The 25985-nt window shown below is 33.8% G+C and overlaps 1 protein-coding gene across 1 annotated transcript in view; it reads left to right on the top strand.

Annotated features, from left to right (window-relative positions):
- LOC136042818 (uncharacterized) overlaps positions 1–25985 on the top strand; it is an 87317-nt gene that overhangs the window by 12815 nt on the left and 48517 nt on the right. The window contains exons 2-3 of the mRNA XM_065727755.1: positions 7748–7881; positions 11760–11866. Coding sequence (XP_065583827.1) covers positions 11829–11866 — 38 coding nt within the window. The 5' untranslated portion in view covers positions 7748–7881; positions 11760–11828. The remainder of the gene's footprint in view (positions 1–7747; positions 7882–11759; positions 11867–25985) is intronic.

Genomic DNA, 25985 nt, shown 5'->3' with positions numbered 1-25985 from the left:
TTTTTCAGAATTAACCCTCCCCCCAACTACCACAAACAGAGTAGATCCGTTCCGGTTATGTCAATCACGTATCTAGGACTTCTGCTTAATTTTCCCACCAAGTTTCATCCCGACCCCTCTACTCTAAGCGTTTTCCAAGATTTTAGGTTTCCCCCCTCCAACTCCCCCCAACGTCACCAGATCTTGTTGGGATTTAATTTAAGATATTTGAACCATGATATCCTTCCAAATATCAATTTTTATTAAGATCCCATTACCCGTTTGTAAGTTAAAAATACTTTTTTCTCTATTTTTTCAATTTTTTCCGAATTAACCAACCCCCACTCCCCCTCCCTCCAGATAGTCAAATCAGGAAAATGACTATTTCTAATTTAATATGGTTGTGTCTCTGATACGCCTGCCGAATTTCATCGTCCTAGCTTACCTGGAAGTACCTAAAGTAGCAAAACCGGACAGACCGATAGAATTTGCGATCGCTATATGTCACTTGGTTAATATCAGGTGCCATAAAAATAGGGACTTTTTGAGCTAAAAAAGTATTTAAAAACTAGGTCCACTCTCAGGCACATCAGTGACTGAAAGCCATTATCCCCTAGAGTTTGAAAACATCTTAGTTTGTACATTTTCATTAAAAAATACTCTGTGTTTGTATTTTCATTGAGCGAAGTTGAAAAATGACAAAACGACTGTCAATATTTTTCAAAACACGCCCCCCTACATTTTCTTGAATTGACGCCCCTATACACCCCCTGTGGAACTTTTTTTTAATTTAATTTCTTTCCCATAGAGTTAGGTTTTGCTCTATCACACAATATTTGTTCTTGAATTTTAGATTTTTATCCATTTTTATTCTATATTGGTATCCTTTTATATTGCAATATCCTATAGAAAAGCCAAAACTTTAGTTCAACAGACGCATGAATGATGGCTTTTTCTATCCCTTATAAAAATTCAATATTGCAAGCCGTTATGTTCCAAGTTTAGTAACCGCTGAAAGAGCCTATTTCTTGGTTCATTTGATATATCTCAAGCGTAAATAAAGCAAAAGGTCATCCAAGGTACCATAGAAAATGAAAATAGGTCCAAAATATTTCCTCTTCATAGGTAAAACCTGACTGACATTAGTTTGATTAAAAATTTAACAGAAATTAGGAAACTACAACAGCGGCTCCATTTGAAATTTAGGTTTACTTATAATTACGAAAGTTGTCTTACTAGATCATTGAAGCATTATGCGCAAAGGCGAATCCAGGATTTTGTTTTCAGGGTGGGGGGGGGGGTACAAGATTTTTAAGACGAATCAAAATGTGCATGTATGTATGTTTTTAAGTGTTTACGAGTTGGAGAAAATATTTTTTGGGAGGTTAGTGGTTTCAAACCTGCCTGGTAAATCCCCTTCTCTGGATACGACCTTGGTTACAGGATTAACGTAGGAAATGTTATCAAATATTCTCCTAGTATTTTTGATTGTATTATATAGTACTTAAGCAAACATATATGCTAGTTTACTCTTCTTCGCTACTGGGAGAAGAGGGGAGGGGCAAAATTTTGAGTCTTCTGGATTTTTCAAGCTACATTGCTCCATGAATTTGAAATTGGGGTTCCCTAAAGTAGGAAAAATTTAAACCTGGAAGACACTTAATGTTAGTTTTTAGTTTATTCAACTACCGAGGACGTAAAAAAAAAAAAACCTGGACTCATCTTTGGTCTATTCATTCATCTGAGATTTTCTTTTGGCTGTTTAAAAATTAAGAAGTTTCTAGGGTAATATCACATTTTTGTCAATGCTTCCACGTTGCATAAGAAAAAAAAAAGAAAAAAAAAAAAAAAAAAAAAAAAAAAAAAAGAAAAAAAAAGTTAGTTAAATTCGGAACGCTTCTTCTCCACAAAAATTCAAACATTAATAATATGTATATTTGCAAAGATGGAAAAAATTACGTAGGAAAAATTTAAACATGCAAGACACTTAATGTTAGTTTTTAGTTTATTGAACTACCGAGGACGTAAAAACAAAAAAACAAAAAAAACCTGGACTCATCTTAGGCCTATTCATTCATCTGAGATTTTCCTTTGGCTGTTTCAAAATTAAGAAGTTTCTAGGGTAATATCACATTTTTATCAATGCTTGCACGTTGCATCAAAAAAAAAAAAAAAAAAAAAAAAAAAAAAACAGTTAGTTAAATTCAGTACGCTTCTTCTCCACAAAAATTCAAACATTAATAATATGTATATTCACAAAGGCGTGCCTTCAAAGAAAAACTATATCTTCTTAATCTGATTTGTGCCACATATATTTAGCTTAGTTTCTGCTTTTTTCACCCAAGTTCTTCTTTTAAAATTTGAGCACCGCTTAATTTTCAAATTTTAAATATGGTTTGTAAATTTTTACTTAACCAACTCAAAAACAGGTTATATTTTCACTGTTCTTCGTATTTTGAAGACGCATATTCTAAAAAATGGATTTACTACACCACGACAACCCGTGGAAAATCCCACCTGAAGAAAATTCGCCCCCTTCACCCAAAAAATGTATGCATACTTCCCAATAACAAATACTGCACGTAAACAATGGGCAAATTTCACAACTTACAAACCTTTCCCTAGGGGCTCTGGGGGTCATGAAATCTCCAAACATATATTTATTCAGCCTTGCAACTATGCTGAATAAAATGGCCATCTCTAAATTTTGATCGCTGGATTTTGAGAAAAAGGGCCGTGAAAGAGGCCTAGTTGCCCTTTTATTTTTTGGATCACTGAAAAAGAGAACTAGAACTTTTAATTTCAGCTTGAATGAACCCTCTCTCGATATTGTAAGACGACTGGGTCGATATGATTACCCCTGGGAAAAACAAACAATCAAAAACAAACACGTATCCGTGATCTTTCTTATGGCTAAAAATACAAAATTCCACATTTTCGCAGGTAGGAGCTTGAGACCTCTACAGTAGGGTTGAAAAATTATGTTGAAAATTTACCCAGGCATGTATCCTTAACATCTACACGCGTAAAATTGAATCGACAAAGAGAAAGCAAGACGCAAGAAGAATCTTGTATAGGAATTCTGGCAAATCTTACCAGTGTAAAAATTTTCCTGAAAAATCAATCCTCTGAAAACTTCCCTCCCCACGAAAAATTGTCCCCGTGGAAAATCTCACCTGTTGAAAATTCGCCCAACTCACCTGAAAAATGTATGCATACTTCCCAATAGCAAATACTACAAGTAAACAATGGACACATTTTGTAACTTAAAGACCTTTCCCGAAGGGCTGTGGAGGGGGGTCATGAAATCTCCAAAGGTATGGCCTCTCCCGATATTGTAGGACCACTGAGTCGATACGATCACCTCTGGAAAAAAAAACACATCTGTGATCTTTATTATGGCAAAAAATACAAAATTCCACATTTTTCCAGGTAGGAGCTTGAAACCTCTACAGTAGGGTTCTCTAATATGTTGAATCTGATGATGTGTTTTTCATTAAGATTCTATGAATTTTAAGGTATGTTTTTCACACTTTTTTTGAAAATCGGGCAAATTTTCTCAGGCTCGTAACCTTTGATGGGTAATACTAAACTTAATGAAAGTTATATATTTGGAATCAGCATAAAAATGGATTATTTCAGTTATTAGTTATTATTTCAGTTATTGCCTTAGTTGTTTTTTTTTTATAGCAACGATGGAAATGTTTTTAGCAACGATCCATTTTGCAATAAATCCCAAATTGGAACATCTTTATTCTAAATTCGAACTATGTAGCTAATTTAAAAACTTTCTAGAAAGAGACTGATTTCTAAGAATATCGTGAATTAGCCAGTGCATGAAGCTTTTTGTGCTTTCTTTCCTGTTTCCTCGCGAGAAACATCATTATGGAAAATAATTATGGCTATATATTCAGTTCTCTCAGAAAATTTAATAATTTAGAAAACAATCTCGTAATGAAACTTTAACCAGAGGGGAGCTTTGAAGAAGAGACAGACGAATTTGTAACTCACGCTTTTTAAGTATTCTTATTGCCTTAATTATTTTCTTAAGAAGACTAAATTTAAAGTAATGATAATTAACAAAAATAAAACATTTGCACAACAGATCGAGTTGAGTTTTCCTATCAAACAGTTCGTGGTAACGAATATGGAGCAACCAGGCTCAATAGTAACCGAAACTCTAAGAAGCCGAATTTTGATACCAATAGATATATCATAAGAATTGCATTTTTATGCTAATTTCAAATGTATAAGTTCCGTCAAGTTTAGTATTAACCATCAAAGGTTACGAGCTTGAGAAAATCTGCCTGATTTTAGAAAAAAGGTGGAAACACCCCATAAAAGTGGCAGAATTCTTATGAAAGTCACATTATCAGATTCAGCGTATCAGAAAACCCTACTGTAGAGGTTTCAAGCTCCTACCTGCAAAAATTTGGAATTTTGTATTTTTTGCCATAAGAAAGATCACGGATGCGTGTCTTTTGTTTTTTTCCTTGGGTGATCGTATCGACTCAGTGGTCCTACAATATCGAGAGACGACCCCCCGCACAGCCCCTGGAGAAAGATCTTAAAGTTACAAAATGTGTCCATTGTTTACATGTAGTATTTGCTTTTGGGAAGTATGCATAAATTTTTCGGGTGAGTGGAGCGAATTTTCTACAGGTGGAGTTTTCCACGGGGACAATTTGTCGTGGGGAGAAGTTTTCAGGGGGTGAATTTTTCAGGGAATTTCTTACACTGGTGAGATTTGCAGGAATTCCTATACGATATTCTTCTTGTGTCTTGCTTTCTTCAATTTTACACATGGAGATGTTAACAGTACACGTCTGGGGTAAATTTTCAACAGCATTGGATTTTCTAGAGCAGTGGTTCTCAAACTTATTTAGACACTGTACCTTTTTACCCACAAACCATTTTAGGTACCCGTTCTCAGCTACCGGTACTAAGTAAACTATTGCTAAAATATAAATAAAATTGCCAGTCCTAGAGTTAAAGGGCCGTTTTATTTTATTTTGTTGATGGCTGGTTGTTTACCCCTTAAAAAATTTTGCGTACCCCCAAGGAGTACGTGTACCACAACGTGGAAAAACTGGTCCAGAGAATAAATCAGTCAGGATTTTTCCATAGAGGTTTGGCCAGATTTTCTGGCATTATCTAAAAAAAACGACCAGAAATAAAATTAATTTTTTTTAACTGAAAGTAAGGAGCCACATTAAAATTTAAAATGAACAGAGTGTATTTCATATACGAGGATGGTTGCTCCTCCTCTATACTTTGGTCTTTACGCTAGAGTTTGAATTCTATCCCAATCAAACAGTTCGTGGTAACGAACCGTAGTAAGGAGCGACCCGGCTCAATAGTAACCGAAACTCTAAAAAATGGATTAAATGGATTAAAAAATGGAATAATTTTGATACCAATATTTACATCAAAAGAATCGCATTTTAATGCTGATTTTAAATATACAAGTTTCATCAAGATCAGTTATACCCATCAAAAGTTACAAGCCTGAGAAAATTTGCCTCATTTTAGAAAATAGGAAATAACACCCCCTAAAAGTCAAACAATCTTAACGAAAATCACACCATCAGATTCAACGTATTAGAGAACCTTATTGTAGAAGTTTCAAGCTCCTATCTACAAAAATGTGGAATTTGACATTTTTTGCCAGAAGACAGATCACGGATGCGTGTTTATTTGTTTGTTTTTTTGTTTTTTTTTTCCCAGGGGTGATCGTATCGACCGAGTGGTCCTATATTCTTGCGAGAGGGCTCATTATAACGGAAATTAAAAGTTCTAGTGCCCTTTTTAAGTGACTAAAAAAATTGGAGGGCACCTAGGCCCCCTCCTACGCTCATTTTTTCACAAAGTCACCAGATAAAAATTCTGAGATAGCCATTTTATTCACCATAGTCCAAAAACCTAATAAATATGTCTTTAGGGACGACTTACTCCCCCGCAGTCCCCGTGGGAGGGGCTGCAAGTTGAAAACTTAAACCTGTGTTAACATATAGTAATGGTTACTGGGAAGTGTACAGACGTTTTCAGGGGGATTTTTTGGTTTAGGGGAGAGGGTTGAGGGGGGGGGGGTACGTGGGGGGATATTTACATGGACAGACTAATCATGGGAAAAGAGAATTTCAATGAAGTGGGCGAAGGCTTTTCTAGCTTTATTTAAAAAAACAATGAAAAAATAAATATGAAAAGTTTTTTCTACTGAAAGTAAGGAGCAGCATTAAAACTTAAAACGAACAAAAATTATTACACATATGAGGGGTTTAACTCCTCGTTATACCTCACTCTTTACGCTATAGTATTTTTAGTAATTTCAACTATTTATTCTACGGCCTTTGTGATTCAGAGGTCATTCTTAAGGAATTGGGACACAATCTAAGCTTTAGTGTAAAGAGCGAGGTATCGACGAGGGTTGAACCCCCTCATATACGCAATAAAAACATACGAATATAGAAATTCGTTACGTCAGTTAATTCGTAAGTTACGTATATTTTTTACCAATGAAAACGTTTGTAAAATATTAAAAGTTCTAGTTGCTTTTTTAAGTAATCAAAAACTTGGAGGGCAACTAGGCCTCCTCCTTCGCTTCTTTTTTCTCAAAATCTTTCGATTAATTGCAATTAATTAATATGCAAATTTAGTTTTAATTATTTATTTGTGGAGAGCCAAGATCAAAACATGCATTAATTCAAAAACGTCCAGAAATTAAATAAAAAAACAAGTTTTTGTAACGGAAAGAAAGGAGCGACATTAAAACTTAAAACGAAAAGAAATTACTCCGTATATGAAAGGGGCTTTTCCTCCTCAACGCCGCCTTGCTCTTTACGGTAAAGTTTCTTCCTGTTTTAAAAAGTAGAGTTAAGAGAAAGGGTCAAACTTTAGCGTAAAGAGCGAGGCGTTGAGGAGGAAAAGCCCCTTTCATATACGGAGTAATTTATGTTCGTTTTAAGTTTTAATGTAGCTCCTTACTTTCCGTTGCAAAAACTTGTTGTTTTTTTTATTTAATTCTTTAAGAATGACTCTGAAACACTATGTTATTTTAATTAGAATAATAAGAAGTTTTTTCTAAGTACTAAAAACACCTCTAGCGTAAAGAGCGAGGTGTTGGGGAGGAGCAACCCTCCTCATATAAATAATAACATGAATACTTACAACCTCCATGCCTTCGCTTTCTCAGGACAAGAGCATAAATTGCACTTTACTGAAAAAAATAAAATAAAATACCGTGGATTGTCAGTTTAATACACATGTACGGGTATTTATTCCTCCAACTCTTATACGAAATGATTTAAGTTTATTTTGAGTTTTAATGCGGCTCTTTACTTTCACTTATAAGAAAATTTGTTTATTTCATGAATTATTCGTAGTAAATAGCCCTCGTGTTTCAGGAGTCATTCTTAAATAATTGGAACAAAACGTCAAACTTTAGCGCAAAGAGCGTGTTATTGAGTAGGGGACAACGCTGTTCATGTACAGATTAGCTTCTGTTCATTTTAAGGTCTTAAACTGCTCCATAATTTCAGTTTAAATATCTTTCTTTTTTTTCTTTTTCTTTTCAAGCACCTGGGCGTATTTTTCTTATGAATTTTTACATGGACGGCACAGTCCCTCCCATGTTGAATGATGGACATATAATGGAATGGGTGATGGGATTGGGTATTGGAAGTGGAGGGGGATTTCCAGGTGTTTGACTCTCAAACGAGCCCAGTTTGATGATTTACTACCATTTATGATATTTGAATTCTTTTTACAGCTACAAAAGTTTTTCCTCCCACCATCAAAATCTCTATCCAAAGACCATGCTATCATTATATCCACCCAAAGGACCAAATGAAGGGCAGGTTTTCCCCAAGTTGCCTGGGAAGGGATCTCAAGAAGGATTGACAGGTAATTGGAATCCCATTTTTATTTTGTTACTTTTATTTCTTTTCGATTGTTTTATTTTGTAGCATTTATCAAACAGTTCGTGGTAACGAACTGCAGTAAGGAGCAACCCGGCTCGACAGTAAACGAAAGTCTAAGAAACTTAATTTTGATACTAATAGATACATCAAAAGAATTGGATTGGTATGCTGATTTTAAATATATAAGTTTCATCAAATTTAGTGTCACCCATGAAAAGATACGAGCCTCAGAAAATTTGTCTTATTTTGGAAAATAGGCGGAAACACCCCCTAATTGTCATAGAATTTTAACGAAAATCAAACCATCGGATTCAGCGTATCTGAGAAACGCAATTTAGAAGTTTCAATCTCTTATCTACAAAAATGTGAAACTTTTTTTTTGCCAGTAGACCGATCGCGGGTGCATGTTTATTTGTTTTTTTTTGTAAGATTCAAGTTAATTGACTTCTTGCTATCTCAGAAAGGGTTTAGGTTAGGAAAATGAAGCTTTCAGGGATGAATCTACAGACTAAAGTATGTCCCGGAAAGGTATTTTGAAGCAACTATCTCCACTCCTTCTCCCTCTAGAGGGGCTTGACCTTTAATGTCCTTTAAAAATATGTGTGTTACAAAAGTGAAACCTTGCAAAATAGGTCTTCTGCTTAATTGAAGTACAACAAAATTGTTTTCGCTTCATAACTTTGCTCAATTCGATTTTACAAGGTTTAAAAGATATGCAAATATATTTCTTAAATTTTGAAAAAAAACATTGATTTTGCTCAAAATTCTATTCAAATAACAGGAATTGCATTTTCAGAACTAACGGCAGAGAAAAAACAACTAGTAACTGAATATTAATGTAAAATGTTGTTTTGTCAAAATTCCAATAGGTATAGACCTGTCATGTAGGCAAATTTCAGGGCCCTCAAGAGGGAGAAGGAGTGGAGGTGGGTACTTGAAAATACCTTCCTGGGACATAATTGAGCCTGTAGACCAATCCCTAAAAGTTTCATTTTCCTAACCTAAACCCTTTCCAAGATAGCAAGAAGTCAATTAACTCAACGGATCAAAATTTTGTTGTTCAGCATAGTCAAACAACATAATAACTAGGTCTTTGGCAACGATTTACTCCCCCACAATCCCCGGGGGAGGGGCTGCAAGTTACAAACTTTGACCAGTGTTTTCATACAGTAATGGTTTATGGTTTCAGGGGGATTTTTGTAGTTGGGGGGGAGGGGTTGAGGGGAGGAAGCTATGTGGAAGGATCTTTTCTTTGAGGAATTTTTCAAGGGGGAGGAGAATTTCCATGAAGAGGGTGCAAGATTTCCTAGCATTATTTAAAAAAATTTTGAAAAAATAAATATGAATAATTTTTTTCAACTGAAACTAAGGAGCGGCATTAAAATATGAAACGAACCTAAATTATTATGCCCATGAGTTGTTCATCTTCTCCTAAATACCTCGCTCTTTACGCTAAAGTACTATTAGCAATTTCAATTATTTATCCTACGGCCTTTATGATTCTGCGGTTATTCTTAAAGAATTGGGACAAAATTTAAGCTTTAGTGTAAAGAGATAGGTATTAACAAGGGAGCAAACCCTTTCATATTCGTTATAAAATATCCAAATATAGTAGCTCGTTACGTTTGTTAATTCGTAATTAACGCATATTTACTACTAATAAAAACGTTTGTAAAAAAAAACTAAAAAAAAAATTCGTATAAAATGTTCGTAAAAAGTTCTAGTTGCCTTTAAGTAACCGAAAATTGGAGGGTAGGTGTTTTCTTAAAATTAGGAGAGGGGATAAAGTTCTTTCAACTCTTGATTGAGTAAACATCATTTATGAAAAGAAGATTGTCTGGCAACTATTCAGCCAGAAATCTGCTACTGTAGAAATCACAAATAGGTATATTCTCCGAACTGCTTAAATGCGAAGTTGATTAATGAAGATGAAATTTTCTTTCAAATTTTTTCGTTGTTTCAAAATAAGAAAAAAAAGTTATTTGATACAGAAAAAACATGCAATTTAGTGAATTGTATATATTTGAAATCCCTCTGAGGTACCTATAGATACGAAAATTTTGTTTCTTAGAGTTTCAATTACTATTTTGCCGGGTCGCTCCGTACTCACAGTTCGTTACCACAAACTGTTTGATTAATATTTTGCCAGGAATTCTGGTAAGTGAGCTTCACAACTTTTCACAACAACTAGAATATCTCTCATAAATTATTTCTGTAGCGAGACCAAATTCCTTATCTCCTACAACGTAAATCGAATAAAAGAAGCGTCTGCTTAATTTCTTTTTTTTGTTCCTGTCGAAGCACCAAGGTTTCAAAACACGTCTTTGCTGGTAACTGTCCATACAGTGGCTTGTAGTAAATTTTAAATTCTGCCAGAAACTCAGTAGAAAAATTGTCTGAGGATTTAGGAATTGAAATAAAACAAGGATCTTTGATTATGACACAGATTTTGAAAATGAACCATTTTGTTCGCTGTCAAAGCATTACTTTTGTTGATTTTTTAATACTTCAAGGCTATTAAATGTCAATAATTGAATTCAACGTCAATTCATTTAATTTAAGTGATTTAAATGCAAAGTTGTTTTAATTGATAAATTAAGCCAAGTTTGAAGTTTGATTGTAATTCTACTCCGAAGAAGGAGCGCCAGCATAGCTGATAGTTCAATAGCAACATCAGTAATTTAAGCCCTGTAGTATGCGGTTGTTAAGCTCATGATGAAGCGCTGATTGTTCAAAGTGAAGGGGAAAAGGGAGGGTAATTGAACTTTCAGCTACGCTGGAACTCCTTCTTTGGAGTAGAATTACAATCAAACTTCATACCTGGTAAGTTTTCGTTTAATTTATCGATTCTACTCCAAATGGAGTGCCTTAGCTACGCTTCGAATTAAACCGAGATTTAAAATTTCAGCATGAGCTAAACCAGTATTAATAATCAATAATAGCTCTGTCAAACAGTTCGTGGTAACGAACTGTTGTAAGGAGCGACCCGGCTCAATAGTAAACGAAACTCTAAAAATCGGACTTTTGATGCTAAGAGATATAACAAAAAATCAAATTTTTCAAATTGTCAAATTTTTTTCAAAAAATCAAATTGAGGTATGTTTTTCTCGCCAATGGGTGATCAGATCTTAATGAGACTTGATATATAGAAAGATATAATATCTCAAATACTCCAGTTTTAACTTGGATTGGATCTGGGGATATTGGGGGTGGAGTGGGGAAACGGAAATCTTGGAGACTGGAAATCTTGGAAAACGCTTAGAGTAGTTTGATTGGGATAAAACTTGATGGGAAGAATAAGCACAAGTTCTAGATAAATGATTAATATAACTGGACCAGATCCGATCTCTTTGGGGGAGTTTAAGGAATTTCTAGTGCTTTGGCGAGTTCGAGAATAAGCACAAGTTCTAGATGCGCTATTGACATAACCGGACCGGATCCGATCTCTCGTCACAAGTGCCATATAAGCTGTTAGCTCTTCTTTTTAATGAAGGGATGGCAGAGGAGTGTTTTCTTTTTTTTAATTTTTTTTCATATGGAAATATCAAAAAGTTGTTTCCAAGCTCTAGAAATGGGTGTGGGTGCTAGGTTTGTTAGTCTTTTGAATAAGCTTCACTTATTTTACTTTTTTTCGGATTTGATGCACCCACCGCCAACAAGACTCGTTTCAAAGTTTGCAAGAGTTGTTTCTATACCTCTGTGCAATTTGATGTTGATTACAGTTTAATGTCGAAACTACTGCTAAGTTGCATAAAAATACTTTCAGTGAGATCCATACTTTTCTTCTTTTTGTTATTGCTTTTTCTAATCTTATTATTCACGTCTTATCAATACGCAACTGAATATTTTTTATTATTTCAGTCTATAGAAGAAAAAAGCAGGAACGACTTTGATATTCATTTCGACTCTTTTGAATTTACAGAAGAAGATATGAAAAGGTCAAACAAGGCAGGGAAAGAGGAAAAAAGGTAATTGTACACTTTATTCAAATCTCAAAATTTTCTTGGTTTCTTATACTGAAATCCCAGTTCCAAATTACAAATTTTCAAGATTATCAATTATCTAGAAACAGCCCAATATTGCTTCACTAGTTCTCCGCATTTATTATATTTGCCATATAATTGATGTATTTCTTGTTTTTTCCTCAAATCATGTGTTTTTAAGGTTTTCTGTATTTCTTTGTGTTTTTTTTTTCATATGCCGGAAAAGAAAACCACGTAGCATTTAATAGTTTTTGGGAAAAAAAATGCTACCCAAAAGTAACATATTGTACAAATTCTTCTTTTTTGGATTAAATCATGGAACATAAATGACCGTATACGGTGTATATACCAAGTCTCTAACAAGGTGATATATTTTTTACTGCCATGCTACCTTTTAACTGATAGCACTTAAAATCAGTATATATGGTGTATATATATATCTGCCCGCCCACGGAGGCCTTACTCGTTTGCTTTAGTTTCTTGTTTTTTCTGTTTTGTGTAGTGTTTATTTTGTTTCTTTTATTGATACTCCGCTTTTATTTTTTGTAGCGGGTCAAAAATAAATTATTATTATTATTATATGCAAGGTATAGGATGTATTGTGTGTATATAGTGCAGACAAAAGCTTTAAATAAGGTGATATATCTTTTACTGGTATGATTCATTTTAACTGGTAGCAGCTAAAATTGGTATATATGATATATATATATATATATATATATATATATAAGCAGTGCATATGGTGTATTGACTATAGACAGTGCATATACCAAAGCCTCAAAAAAGGTGATATATATATTTTATCGGCTAGCTACCTTCTAACTGGCACTATCTTATTGTCCTACTAGCCAACAAAAAACCGTCAGGATTAATTTTTTTGTTTGGGAGGGGGAGGGGGTATGCCACTCAAAAATTCCTGTTCCGAACCAGAATAGTATTATTTTTTTGTCATTTTACCTAACTTATTAGAGCACATCATCAGTAGATGACGTGCTAGTCATCAAAATTCAATTATGGGAGCAACACTAGAGTACGTGCTTTCATCGTGATTTCACTTGAAAACAATTATTTATTATTTGGATAAATACGTGAATTTAATTAGAACTCATTCAACTACGCAGTACACGGATGGAGAAAAAAAATTGGAACAAAAATTGTGCTGCGTGGAGACAGAATACGTCGTCTTTTTTTGCTGGGGGGAGTATGCACCCCCTCTCCCCCGCAAATTTTGTAAAACTCCTTTATTGAATTTGAGAAGTGACCAAATCCCCGTCTAGATTGTGAAAAACACGCTTTGCCCCCCCCCCCACTTAAAATTTCATAGATTGACGCCATTGAGAGAACGTGTTTTACTAACGTCGAATGCAGAAACTACATATGGTTTTTTAAATTTCGATATTTCAAAGTCTCCACTGCGTGATTTTTACAATCGTACACTTCTTGAATTTCTTATGGCTTGAGTCAAATTCTTTGCTTGAGCTCAGAACCATGTTCTTAGGTGTCAGTAGCTGCTACGGTATTTTTTTTAGAAAGTTGAGGTGATCTATATGATTCTCATATGTCCTATCTTTTACCATTAATTTTCGCTTTTTTAGACAAGAAGAGGAACATAGCACGCCAGGTTTAATAAGAAAGCTGAAGCTTTCTGGAGAGCTTAGGTCAAAACTGGAAATGGCACATTCTAAGAAAAACTCAAAGGAAAAACAAGTGGGAGAAGAAGGAAGCACCGAAGAAGATAGTTCTCAAGGTTCCGTCACACAGCTCTCTGAACATAGAAAAATGCTGCTTGAAAAACAACTCTGTAAGTTTTCCATGGATTATGCAAATGGATGTAGCAAAGTACTTATTAAGCCATGTGCTAGTTTCTGTATTCCTACTACTACTACTACTAGCAACTTACCACAGCACCAAGCCTCCCGAGGCCAACACAGCTACGCATGCTCCTCCTCCATCTTAGTCTATTCAAAGCCTCTTTACACCTTCTCAGGAAGTTCCAATTTCCCTTAAGTATTCTTTACGACATCCTCCCGCTCCAACCGCAGGCGATTTGCTCTCCTTTTATAATTGATGTATTGGCTTGTCTTAATTGGTGAATAACGATAATAGTATAAATAGTGTGAATACGCTAACAATGCTAAAGTGTAATATTTGTCTATTATCTATTCATCTTAGTATTGAAGCCATAACTGGTTACAGATTCGGAATGACTTTTGGGTCTGAGGGAAGGTGTGGCCTGTTTTTATCATCTTATTCCAATACCTTATTAGGAGACTGATAATATATAGTAGGGCATGGTGACTTCAAATTATGGAATAAGACTAGTCAAAATATGCTATTTGTGATTTTATTATAGCCTTTGCGATGGTCCTTACTATGGCCGCAAAATGCTCTACATCCTAGCAAAGAATGCCAAGTCATTTGTAGCCTAAAATTTATAACTGTCAAGTCTTCACTTCAGAATCTGCGTTTTGATTTAGTCTGTTGCAATTTTAAATAAATGGAAAAATAAATATTAGATTGGTTTGCTCAGCACAAAAAAAAAATAACTTACCATCTTAAAAAGGGTCTAATTCAATCAGCAAACAGGACAAAGTTAGCATACGGAGAATTTTTATTAATAAATCAGCCCCTAGGCTAAGGCCCACAATATCTGAAATTTATCGTTTGTTCACTGATAGGTATTATATTAGAAAAGGAGATGGGAATGTTTGATAATGAGTTTCTATTTGGCATGAAACTGTCATGGATTCTTCCCTGGCAGTAAAAAACACGATTTGTTGGCAGTGGGCATTAAGGGGGCTCGGACATGGTTTTAAAACTTTTGTCCCTGATCAGTTTCAAAGTGTTGAACGTTATAAAAGACACAATATGAAAGCAATATAACATGTTCGATTACAACTTTTGCATAATATCCAACGAAATACAACTGTATAAAAATTTGTACGCACAATTCAAATAAAGAGCGACATATAACTCAAAACGGAAAAAAAATACCATGATTGTGAGGGGGGCTCTCAATTACTTGTTCTTTATCCTAAGTCTTTATCTTTTCCACCTATGTCTCAAGTATGTACCAATTTTCAAAGAGGCATGAGAATAGAAGAGTTTATGCACTCGCATTTGCTTTAAACATTACCTTTTAATTTAATCACTTTTTATGGTAATAGATAAATACAACACCTTTAATTGCCAACTGGCTTTATTTGTAGCATTCTACATTGCTCTAAGTTGAATAGCTGCTTTTGCTTTATTGGCATTCTTCTTCAGCCATTAAATTTTCATTACTATTTCTTCTTCTTACTCTTTGGGTATTCGTAAGTACGTAAATTTGAAGCAGGAGATACCTAGAGACTACTTTTCTTTATTTTGTCACATTCCATTTTTCTTTGTTTTTGCTTTTTAAACTTTGAATTTAATTTTGATCTGGGTTTTAAATAAATTAAGTGATAAAATTGGGAGGAAAGTCATTTTAATATCTTGAAACATTTATTGGAACCAATACTTCTAATAACTAATGGAAGTAGGGGGTGAAAAGTTAAGGGAATGAGGTTGAAGTAATCTTTTAGAATTGCCTAAGTTTTTGCATAGAACTCTTGGAAGATTCTTTGAAAACAGGTAGATTATTTTTAAAAGTGAGGTAAGGTAAAAAAAAATAGTAAGTAAGGTAAGATAAAAATTATTTAATGTGGAAGAAGGTAAATGTATGGTAAGGTAAAAAGAAAAGGCAAGGAGTTTAACTTCAAGCGTGATGATCCCGGCAGCCCCTTTTTTGGCGACAGATTTTATCTCCTTACAAAATCTTTTTGGCAAAATGTGAAAAAATGTTTTTCTAGTGTTTATTGTTTGTTCTTTGTAATTCAAGTAAGTTACAATACGAGGCATAAACTTTACAGGCTAACAAATAGGGACAAAATTGATTCTATTTTTGTGAAATCATCCAATTCTACAGTGTTGTCACTATTTTGAAGGATCTAGCCAATTACAAACTTCAACAAAAAAAGAAAATTTTGACCTTGTTTTTTTTTTATAAATTTTTTTTTTCAGATGGATGAAGATGGCAGAGTGTTGAAGAGATTGAAATTATCACACGGATTAGAAGTGAAAACGTAAGATGAAAAGTTTCAAATGCTGGTCTTGGATCTTCACTAAGAGAGAGAGAGTGAGAGAGAGAGAAAGGTTTATTTAAACAACAATCGTAGCTCAAATGACTAATTTGATGTTGAAATACAAAACATGTTATTAGGCACTATCATATATTGACTGACGTAAAAAAAGGGACGAAAGCGTTCTGGTAGCGATTTGTCCGAGCACGCACTGGCACAAGTTTTAGCTTCTGTCTCGTACGGCTGACTGTCAGGGCTTCTGGTGGTACAATGTCTCTGTGAGCAGGGGTAGACATCAGTATTTTGCCAAACCTCTGAATAAGGTTACCCAAACGGAGTTCCAAACTTTGGGGCTCAAGGGTTAGCAGAGCATCATGGTGGGAAATGTCTCTATTACTCAGGATGTTCCTGGTTGCCCTTTTAGACTGACTCTAGTTCCTGCAATAGATAGGTGGTTCTTAATACTGACGGGCCCCAGACGGGACTGGCGTATTCAAGTATGTGGCGTACGTAGCACAGGTATGCCCGTAGAAGACTGTGGGCGTTGCACCCGAAGCGGCGCGTTTTTCAAAGGGTTTGCAGAGATGTGTTTGATTTACAGGTCACACTATTAATATGGGTAGTAAAGGTGCTATCATGTGAGAAAATGATACCTAGTATTTTCACCTCACTCACAACAGGGAAAGGAATTTCAGGGGGGACGAAGTCTCTCTTTAGCAGGTTTAGTTTAAGTATTTTTACTTAACAGAGTTAATAGTAAATTTTGTATCAGAGCACTGTGAACTTGGTAGATCTCGTTTTCGTGATTTCGGAGAATTGTAAAAAAAAATGGCTTTCTCTTTTTTGGCTTTGTTGAGATATATTTGATTTTTTTATTTTGCAAAACCCTCTAAATCTACTAGTGCCAAGCTCAATTTAGTGTACATGAGTTTAGTCGACAGAGGAGTCATTTCTACCCCACCCCCTCTCTATCCCAAACTGAAATAAATAATTACATCGCAATAGTCACAATGAATAGAGTTTGTAAATTTACACCCTAACGTTATAAATGTGATTTTCAATGTGCTAAACGTCATAAATATAAGTTTTAACGCTATAAACGTCAAAAAAAATATTAAACGAATAAGGATATGGCTCCAGGTGAGTAAGTAATAATATTTACAATCAAAACACCTGGACTATCCTTATTTCTATTTTGCTTAAAATAGATACAGAATGGCAAGAGATTTTTTTTAGTTTGAAATATTTTTGGTTTACCTTCAAATTCCCTCGTCAACCTCACTTTCGTTTTATTTCCTCCTCTTTAAAATCAATTCATATAGACTTGGTCAAGGCTATTTTTCTCATTCTCTCTTTCTTTGCTTTTTTCAACATAGCCTAATCATTTCATAGCTTTTCAGTGCTGGGCGTATATTACTACCTCATTTTTATTTATTTATTTTTTCTTCTTTTCTTCAAAACCAATTGAATAGCATAGAACCAGTAATGCTTTCGCAGAAAATTATAGTGAAATATTGCAAATCTTTTATTCTAATTCGGTTATAGAATTTATAAATTAGTTCAAGTAGATAAGGGGTAATCGGTATTAAAGTAGGAGGAAAAAGGAAATTTGGTGCTTTCTCTTCCTGCTATCTGCGGAAGAATAGTTTCAAAATGGGACCTTTCCGTGTACATATAAATTTAAAAAAGCAGTTCGAAGTGTCCAATATAGAAGTAAACTACAGTTATTTCTTAAATTAAATATCTTGGTTTTTATTCTTTGATTTTTTTTAATTTTCGCTCAAAAATTCATATTTTTCTCCTGCTACCCCAAGCTATTTAGCGATAAGAATATGAAGTTTTGGTCAGGTCTGTAAATTCAGATATTGAATGAAGAATTTTTGCTTTTGTTAATTTATTTTGTGTCCATTTGAATTAATCAAGAAATCATTCCTATTTGAACCCATTCAAGGCTTCTAATTAATTTTTAATCAATGCTTGCCGCATTACAATACGTCGCGGCTGATTGAAATAAACAAATTTTATTTAATTTTTACGTTAAGAACCAATTTTTTACTAAGACACGAATTTATTACGTTTTTTTACATAAATTTACATCTTTATACATTGTTTTATACGATAAATAGGAATTTTCTATGTTAGACAGTCGTTAGGTATAATTCTGAAACATGGGGCTTCGAAAAGTCAAGGAAGATAATCTAAATTTTTTCATTACTATTTTCAAAGTAGTTTTGTGTACTCACTTAAGCAACTGTACATTTAAGGAGAAGCTGTGAGATAATTTTGGTTTGACTGATCCTAGTAAATTTTGAAAAAAAAAAATGAAGATTGTTAGAAAGTATCTTACAGATAAAAGGTTGATCACTTGGCAAAATTATGTCTGGATATATCAGTGAGTTCCAAGCGTAAAGCAAATTTTCTCGGATTATGTGAAAAGATATTATAAGTACATATTCAAAAAAGGCAGAAATCTCATGAGTGAAATTGAAGATGAGTATCCACAGCTCTGGCTGGCTTGGAGCAGAGAGAGAGAGAGAGAGATAGGTTTATTTAAACAGCATCATAGCTAACAGCTAATTTGCGTTGCTTCACTATGCTAAATAACAAAACACACACAAAAAAAGAAGAAAATATCACTCGGCTTTGCTTAGCAAATCCGTAAAAAAAGGTACAAACGAATTTGTATTACAATAGAATAGAAACAATTTGTTAATATTAGTTGTAGTATACTCTTCAATAGTGATGCTCTCTAAGTACTAATGCATGGTTCTGAAAGGTTGGCGCTGAAAAAACTGCTAGAAAAAGAGTCTGAAGTTTTGAATATAATTGTCTTTGACGAATTCTGGAATCACCTGGACGGACAAAATTACCAACTCATTCATTAGAAAGAAGACTAAACAGCCACTCTTTAAAGTCTTTATTGATAAAGTCATAAGCCGTTTGTAGCTATAGTGGGGGTATGTAGTTAGAATGGGTAGCAATCGCATACCTAATGATGTTTGTTGTTGGACTCCTCCTGGAGTTTGACTTCTTGGTCGAGAGAAGGTTATACTTGGACGATGCCTAGAAAAGACGAAGTACTCTCAAGAACAGACCTTGACGATCTTTGGCTGAAGACACCGGAGAGGTTATCATGGAAGGCATCGTTGCCACCTTTTGTTCCGACCGACGTAGGAAGTCCTAATTCTAAGTAAAGTAATATCCTTTGTGTTTTCGAAAAACTTTTGCTTGTAACATTTTCTATTATTGTCTTTTACAAATTTCTAATCGAATTGGTCTACTTAGGTCTGCACAACTGACATCCCTATCTTCTTATTAGGGGCAAGCAAAATGTTCGTTGCTCATTGTGATAAGGCTATGGAACAATTTTATGCTCTGATTTCGTTGCTAGATGTTTTTATCTTCTTTTTAAAGGCTCTCGAAAGCTTTTTGGATCATTGCCTAAAGGCTAATTGCGCCATTTAATTTTCATTTTTGGTTGATATTTTCTTTTGCCAAAGAACAGTTTAATATTCTGTTTTCGGTTGTTGAAAGGTTCATGAAAGCTTTTTTGCTTATTGCTGAAAGGCTAATTGAACGATTTAATCTTCCCTTTTTTTTGGTATTTTCTTGTTAAAGATCTATAAAATCTTCTTTGCTGGTTGCCAAAAATTGATTAAACAATTTAATATTCAGCTTTTGGCTGCTATAGGCTGTTTTAATTTTATTTCTTAAAAAAAAATTTCATTCCCAAAAGGATAATTAAACAATTACTTGTTTTATTTTCGGTTGCTATTTTTGTTAATGGTTTTTGAGGTATTCTTTGCTCATGTCCAAAAAAGCGATTGAACAATTCAATATTGTGCTTTTGGTTGTTATAGGCTATTATAATTTTTTTTAGAGGCTCGTGAAAGCTTTTTTGTTCGTTACAAAACGGGTAATTGGACAATTTAATATTCTGTGTTTGGCTGTTATAGTTTGTCGTCTTTTTGTTAATGGGTCTGAACTCTTTCTTTCTCGTTGCCAAAATGATAATTAAACAATTTTAGGTTCTGCCTTCGATTGTTATTTTCTTGTTAGTGGCTTGTAAAATCTTCTTTACACATTAGAAGAAGAAAAAAAAACTGAATAATTTAATATTCTAATTTATAATCATTTATAATTTATAATTTTCTTGTTATAGGCTCGCTGCAAGCTGGACAATTAAATATTTTATTTTGTTGCAATATTTTTGTCAGAGATTCGTGAAATCTTTTTTGCTCATTAACAAAAGAGCGGTTGAATAATTTAGTATTCTGTTTTCGGTTGTAATAGGTTTTCAACTTCTTGATAGAGATTCGTGAAAGCTTTTTTCTCAATAAATATTTTAATGATATATCTTTGGTTGCTATCTTCTTGTCAGATACTCATGAAATCTTCTTTGCTCGCTGCCAAAGGGATAATCAAACAACTGAATAGTCTGTTTTTGGTTGTTATATTTTCTTATTACATGTGCTTAGGAGTTTTTTTTGGGGTTTTCACCAAAGGCTAATTGAAAAATTTTATATTCTGTCTTTGGCTATTATTTTCTCGCTATGACCTCGTTATGTCATTTTTGCTTATCATCTAAAGTATAATTAGACAGCCTAATATTCTATCTTTGGTTGTTATGAGTTGTTATTGTCTTGTAAGAGAATTACAAATCATCTTTTTAGCTCATTGCTAAAAGGCTGTCTTGATAAACTAGTGATCTATTTTTGATTGTTATAGGAGGATGAGACGGATCGTGTTCGCCGTGTGTCAGCGCATCAAATGCTAGATCAGCGACCTAGATCATCTTCATCTCCGCCAAATAGCTACTATAGCCCTAGCTCAACTCCAAACTTGGAAGCAAGGAAGATATCTGAAAGCTATATGAGCAGAAAATTTTCGTCACAGTCACAGCTTATTGATAAATCAAATTTTATAAACCGTAAGTTGCTTTCTTTTCATAATTAAATAAAAAAAAAGTTTTTTTAAATGAAAGTAAGGAGCAACATTAAAACTGAAAACGAACAAAAATTATTCCGTATATGAAAAGGGCTTTTCCTCCTCAACGCCCCACTCTTTACGCTAAAGTTTGACTCTTTCTCTTAACTCTATTTTTAAAACAATAAGAAACGTTAGCGTAAAGAGCGGGGCGTTGAGAAGGAAAAGCCCCTTTTATATACGGAGTAATTTCTGTTCGTTTTAAGTTTTAATGTTGCTCCTTGCTTTCATTTAAAAAAACTTGTTTTTTTATTTAATTTCTGGACGTTTTTGAATTAATGCATGTATTGATTTTGGCTCTCCGCACAGAAATATTAAAAAAAAAAAATTATATTAATTATTTGTAATAAATCAGAAGATTTTGAGAAAAAAAGATCGAGGGAGGAGGCCTAGTTGCCCTCCAATTTTTTGATTACTTAAAAAAGCAACTATAACTTTTAATTTTTTAAAAACGTTTTCATTGGTAAAAAATAAACGTAACTTACGAATTAACTTACATAACGAACTTCTATATTCGTAAGTTTTTATAGCGTATATGAGGGGGTTCAACCATCGTCGATACCTCGCTCTTTACACTAAAGCTTAAATTTTGTCCCAATTCGTTAAGAATGACCTCTGAATCACAAAGGCCGTAGATTTAGCGTAAAGAGTGAGGTATAACGAGGAAGTAAACCCCTCATATGCCTAATAATTTTTGTTCTTTTTAAGTTTTGATGCTGCTCCTTACTTTCAGTAGAAAAAACTTTTCATATTTATTTTTCATTGTTTCTTCAAATAATGGAAAACAATCCTACGCCCCATTATTGAAATTCTCTTCCCCCATGAGAAGTTTCTCCATGGAAATATCCTCCCACTTAACTCCCCTCCTCAACTCTCCCCCCTAAACCAAAAAAAAATCCCCCTGAAAGCATCTGTACACTTCCAAGTAACCATTACTATATGTAAACACAGGTCAAAGTTTGTAACTTCTAGCCCCTCCCATGGGAACTGCGGGAGAGTAAGTCGTCCTTAAAGACATAGTTATTTGGTTTTTCGACTATGGTGAGTAAAATGGCTATTTCGGAATTTTGATCCGGTGACTTTGGGGACAAAATGAGCGTGGGAGGGGGCCTAGAAGCCCTCCAATTTTTGGTCACTTGAAAAGGGCACTAGAAATTTTAATTTCCGTTAGAATGATCCCTCTCGCGACATTCTACGACCACTGAGTCGATACGATCACCCCTGAAAAAAAAAACACAAAAAAAACAAACAAATAGACACGCATCCGTGATCTGTCTTCTCTAAAAAAATGCGAAATTCCACATTTTTCTAGATAGGAGCTTGAAACCTCTACAATTAGGTTTTCTGATACGTTGAATCTCATGGTGTGATTTTCGTTAAGATTGTATGACTTTTAGGGGGTGTTTTTCCCTATTTTCTAAAATGAGGCATAGTTTCTTAGGCTCGTAACTTTTGATGGGTGTAACTGATCTTGATGAAACTTATCTATTTAAAATTAGCATTAAAAAGTAATTCTTTTGATGTAACTATTGGTATCAAAATTCCATTTTTTAGAGTTTCAGCTACTATTGAGCCGGGTCGCTCCATACTACAGTTCGTTACCACGAACTGTTGAAAAAAATTTTTAAGAACATTTTTTGCTAGTTTTGCCTTAAAAACATCAATGATCCACCTATGATCTGTTTATTTCAGTTTTTATCAATCTATGATCAGATTCTATAGGCCTTAAGTTGCTTTCTTTTCTTAAAAAAACAACAAAAAAACAGTTTTCTTATATGAGCATTTTTTGCTAGTTTTGCCTTAAAAACATCAATGATCCACATATGACCTGTTTATTTCAGTCTTTATCAATCTATAATCAGATTGTATAGTCCTTGAGTTGCTTGGTTTTCATAAAAAAAAAACAACAAAAAAACAGTTTTCTTATAAGAACATTTTTTGCTAGCATTGCCTTAAAAAAGTGGGTTTCAGCTTTATGATCATCAATAACCGACCTATGATCGGCCTATAATTAGATTTATAGACCATGAATTGTCTTCTTTTGTTTAAAATCTTCTTTTCTAAAAAGAACATTTTGTTTTTTTGTTTACCTAAAAAAGTGGCTTTGCAAGGTCATTGTCATTAATTATTGACTATATATAATTAGCAGCCTCGGTGACCATAGAGAAAAATCGTATATGCAAACCTAAATATTTGTGTGCATTAACGCGTTGAGGTCGTACAAATGTCAATTGTAGCTGGCTCATAATTTAGAACAATAGAGGTCAAATCTTGACGCCCTGAGTTTGAGCTTGACAATGATGATTTAAATGTTGTTTTGGGCTATAGTTGCATTTGTGGAGAACAAAAATCGAAATTAGGCTACATAGTAGGTGCAGATGGATGGATGGAATTTGACTAAAGGGGAGGTGTGTTTTTTTTCTCTTAAGTACGTCTTTTCAAGGTCATAGCTTCGGCAAATCTGTTCTGTTTTGTCTAATGGAGGAGGGAATGAAGTTAAAGTGTTAGGGCCAGCTTTTTAAGCTCAAGGGGGAGTGGGAGGTGGCGAATGTTTCTCTTTATGGATAAAGAATACGACTGGGGGGATGCACTCGCCTAATAGGAGATTGTAAGTTTACACCCTGAAATGCAAAGACCTGTCTAGCCTGAAAGTTGCTTTAATACAGAAAAAGAGTTAGAATGAAGAGTATTTTTAAGTTTTCTAAGTTGAACCTGCAGGCGATAAATTTAAAGTTCTGACTGAAAACACCTTTAGCACTAACTACAATCGTTCAATGCAACCATGAAATAATTATGCAACTACAATTATACAGCTCGAGACAGCCGTAGCATCCAAATCTAGCCGTTAGAAAAAAAAATATCTTCTTTCTTAATCCTTCTTTTCCAATGTAATTGTGTGTATTCCCGAATATATTCTTGCAATTACCCCTTCCCCTCCCTATATTTTGAAAAATGCCTTTTGGTGTTTTTATTGACCCCCCCCCCTTCTAGATATTTATATCTGCTTTTTATCTTAATTAAAAGAAATTTGAAAAAACCTTGTCTGAATAATTCAGATTCATAGCTGAATCTTAGAATTTGATCTACGTAAAGGTGTTTGACTAACAAATTACACTGATATTTCATATCAATATATTTACCAAATACAACGAAAAAAAATTGAGATGGTGTGGTCTGGGAATTTCTGGCCTGAAAAAAGGTCTAGAAAAGTCACAAGACAACCCCCCCTCTAGATATTTATATCTGCTTTTATCTTAATTAAAGAAATTTGAAAAAAAAACCTTGTCCTCCCCCCTGTCCCTTGCTGAATAATTCAGATTCATAGCTCAATCTTAGAATTCTGATCTACGTAAAGGTGTTTGACTAACAAATTATACTGATATTTCATATTAATATATTTACCAAATACAACGAAAAAAAATTGAGATGGTGGGGTCTGGCAATTTCTGGCCTGAAAAAAGGTCTAGAAAAGTCACAAGTTTGATAAAATTTGCTCAGAGCCTGAATATTTGCTAAGATTTCATGTGAGTGATGCCGTATTTATGTACATTTCAAGAGCCAAAATTATGTCGTTTTTCCTTAGGAGTGTCCGTATGGTTTTGACATGCAAAAATTTCACAAGATGATTAATTACTCTGTATGGGTAAAGAAATAACCCGATAATCATGCTATTGCGCAATTTAGATATTTCAGAAATTACAATAAAATACAGGACGCGTTATTTTAGTGTCTGCGAAGGATAAACTGGAAAGATGAACTGAACTCATGCCTGAATATCTTAATTCAACTGACATTTTCTGATTAGCCACTATATGACTTGACACCAAAGAATAAAACGATTATGCCAAATACACAATTTAGATATTTCAGAGAGCAAAGGTATTGGAACATTTCTTGTTGTTACTGAATTATAAAAAAAAATAAAATTAGAGCAAAAATATAACGACTGGAGGAAGAAGTTTTTTAATATTTATGATGTCTTACGAAACTACGCATTAATTTGAATGAATCCGAACAGCTAAAGCAAAAACCACTGGAAAAATCTGTGAGGTACTGATGCACGAAGATGAAGTGCAATGAGATCTGTGTCTAGAAGACATGGGACATCAAGCAAGGAAGCAAATACCAAATGAAAATAATAGACAAAGAAATCTTTGGTTATAAGAAAAGCGACAGGGATGATCACATCAAATCGTTAGCAAAATCTGCGATTAGAAGAGAAGCAACAGTGAGAATCACAACATGTTCCAAGATAAAAAAATCCTATAAAATGGATGATTCCTTGATGAGTTAACAGGAAGGAGGAATTGAAATCACACCAGAGTTTCTTAATTTATTTGAAATTGCTGATTGAACACCTCATGATTCAAAACTGAAGAATAACGCGATGATTAAGCTAGTGCGTAATTACTGAATCAAATATACAAGTCTACCGCGTGCCGGGCTTGGGCAAAGCCCTGGAATCCATTATTTAAATAACTAAAATATAAAATTAACATATGAATTTAATAAAAATTATTTAAATCGATTTTTATTAAAATTTATTTATACAATATAAAATCTTGTCATATGTATAATATAATATAAAATTATTACTATAAAATTTTATCAAAAATCTATTTAAATCAACTTTAATTTAATTAAATTTTTACTAATTTAAATGCCAAATTTAAATATTAAAGTAATATAACACAATATAAATAATTAAAATAATTCATTTGTGATTAAATCTATTTAAGTTTATTTATTTTTTCTTAATAAATATTAAATATTTATGCGTTGCTTATCATTTCGTTGCGCGTAATGTTGTCTTTGTTAAAATGGGCCAGCAGAATTTTTTAATCGTGAAAACCACTCCGTCTTAACTGATCTAAAGGCAATAACTGGAATTATGTGTCAATTTAGGGTCCATTTAAGGTCTTTGAATTGTATTTGCAATTGAAACGATTATCATATTTGAGAGAGCATACAAATGCAATCGATAGTGTGTCTACCTTGTCCCTACTTAAGTGATG

The sequence above is a fragment of the Artemia franciscana genome, unplaced genomic scaffold (genome assembly GCF_032884065.1).
Source record: "Artemia franciscana unplaced genomic scaffold, ASM3288406v1 Scaffold_209, whole genome shotgun sequence".
In the NCBI taxonomy this organism is placed as follows: domain Eukaryota; kingdom Metazoa; phylum Arthropoda; class Branchiopoda; order Anostraca; family Artemiidae; genus Artemia; species Artemia franciscana.
Note: the sequence above shows the minus strand (reverse complement) of the source record. Positions and strands in the feature narration are given on the sequence as shown.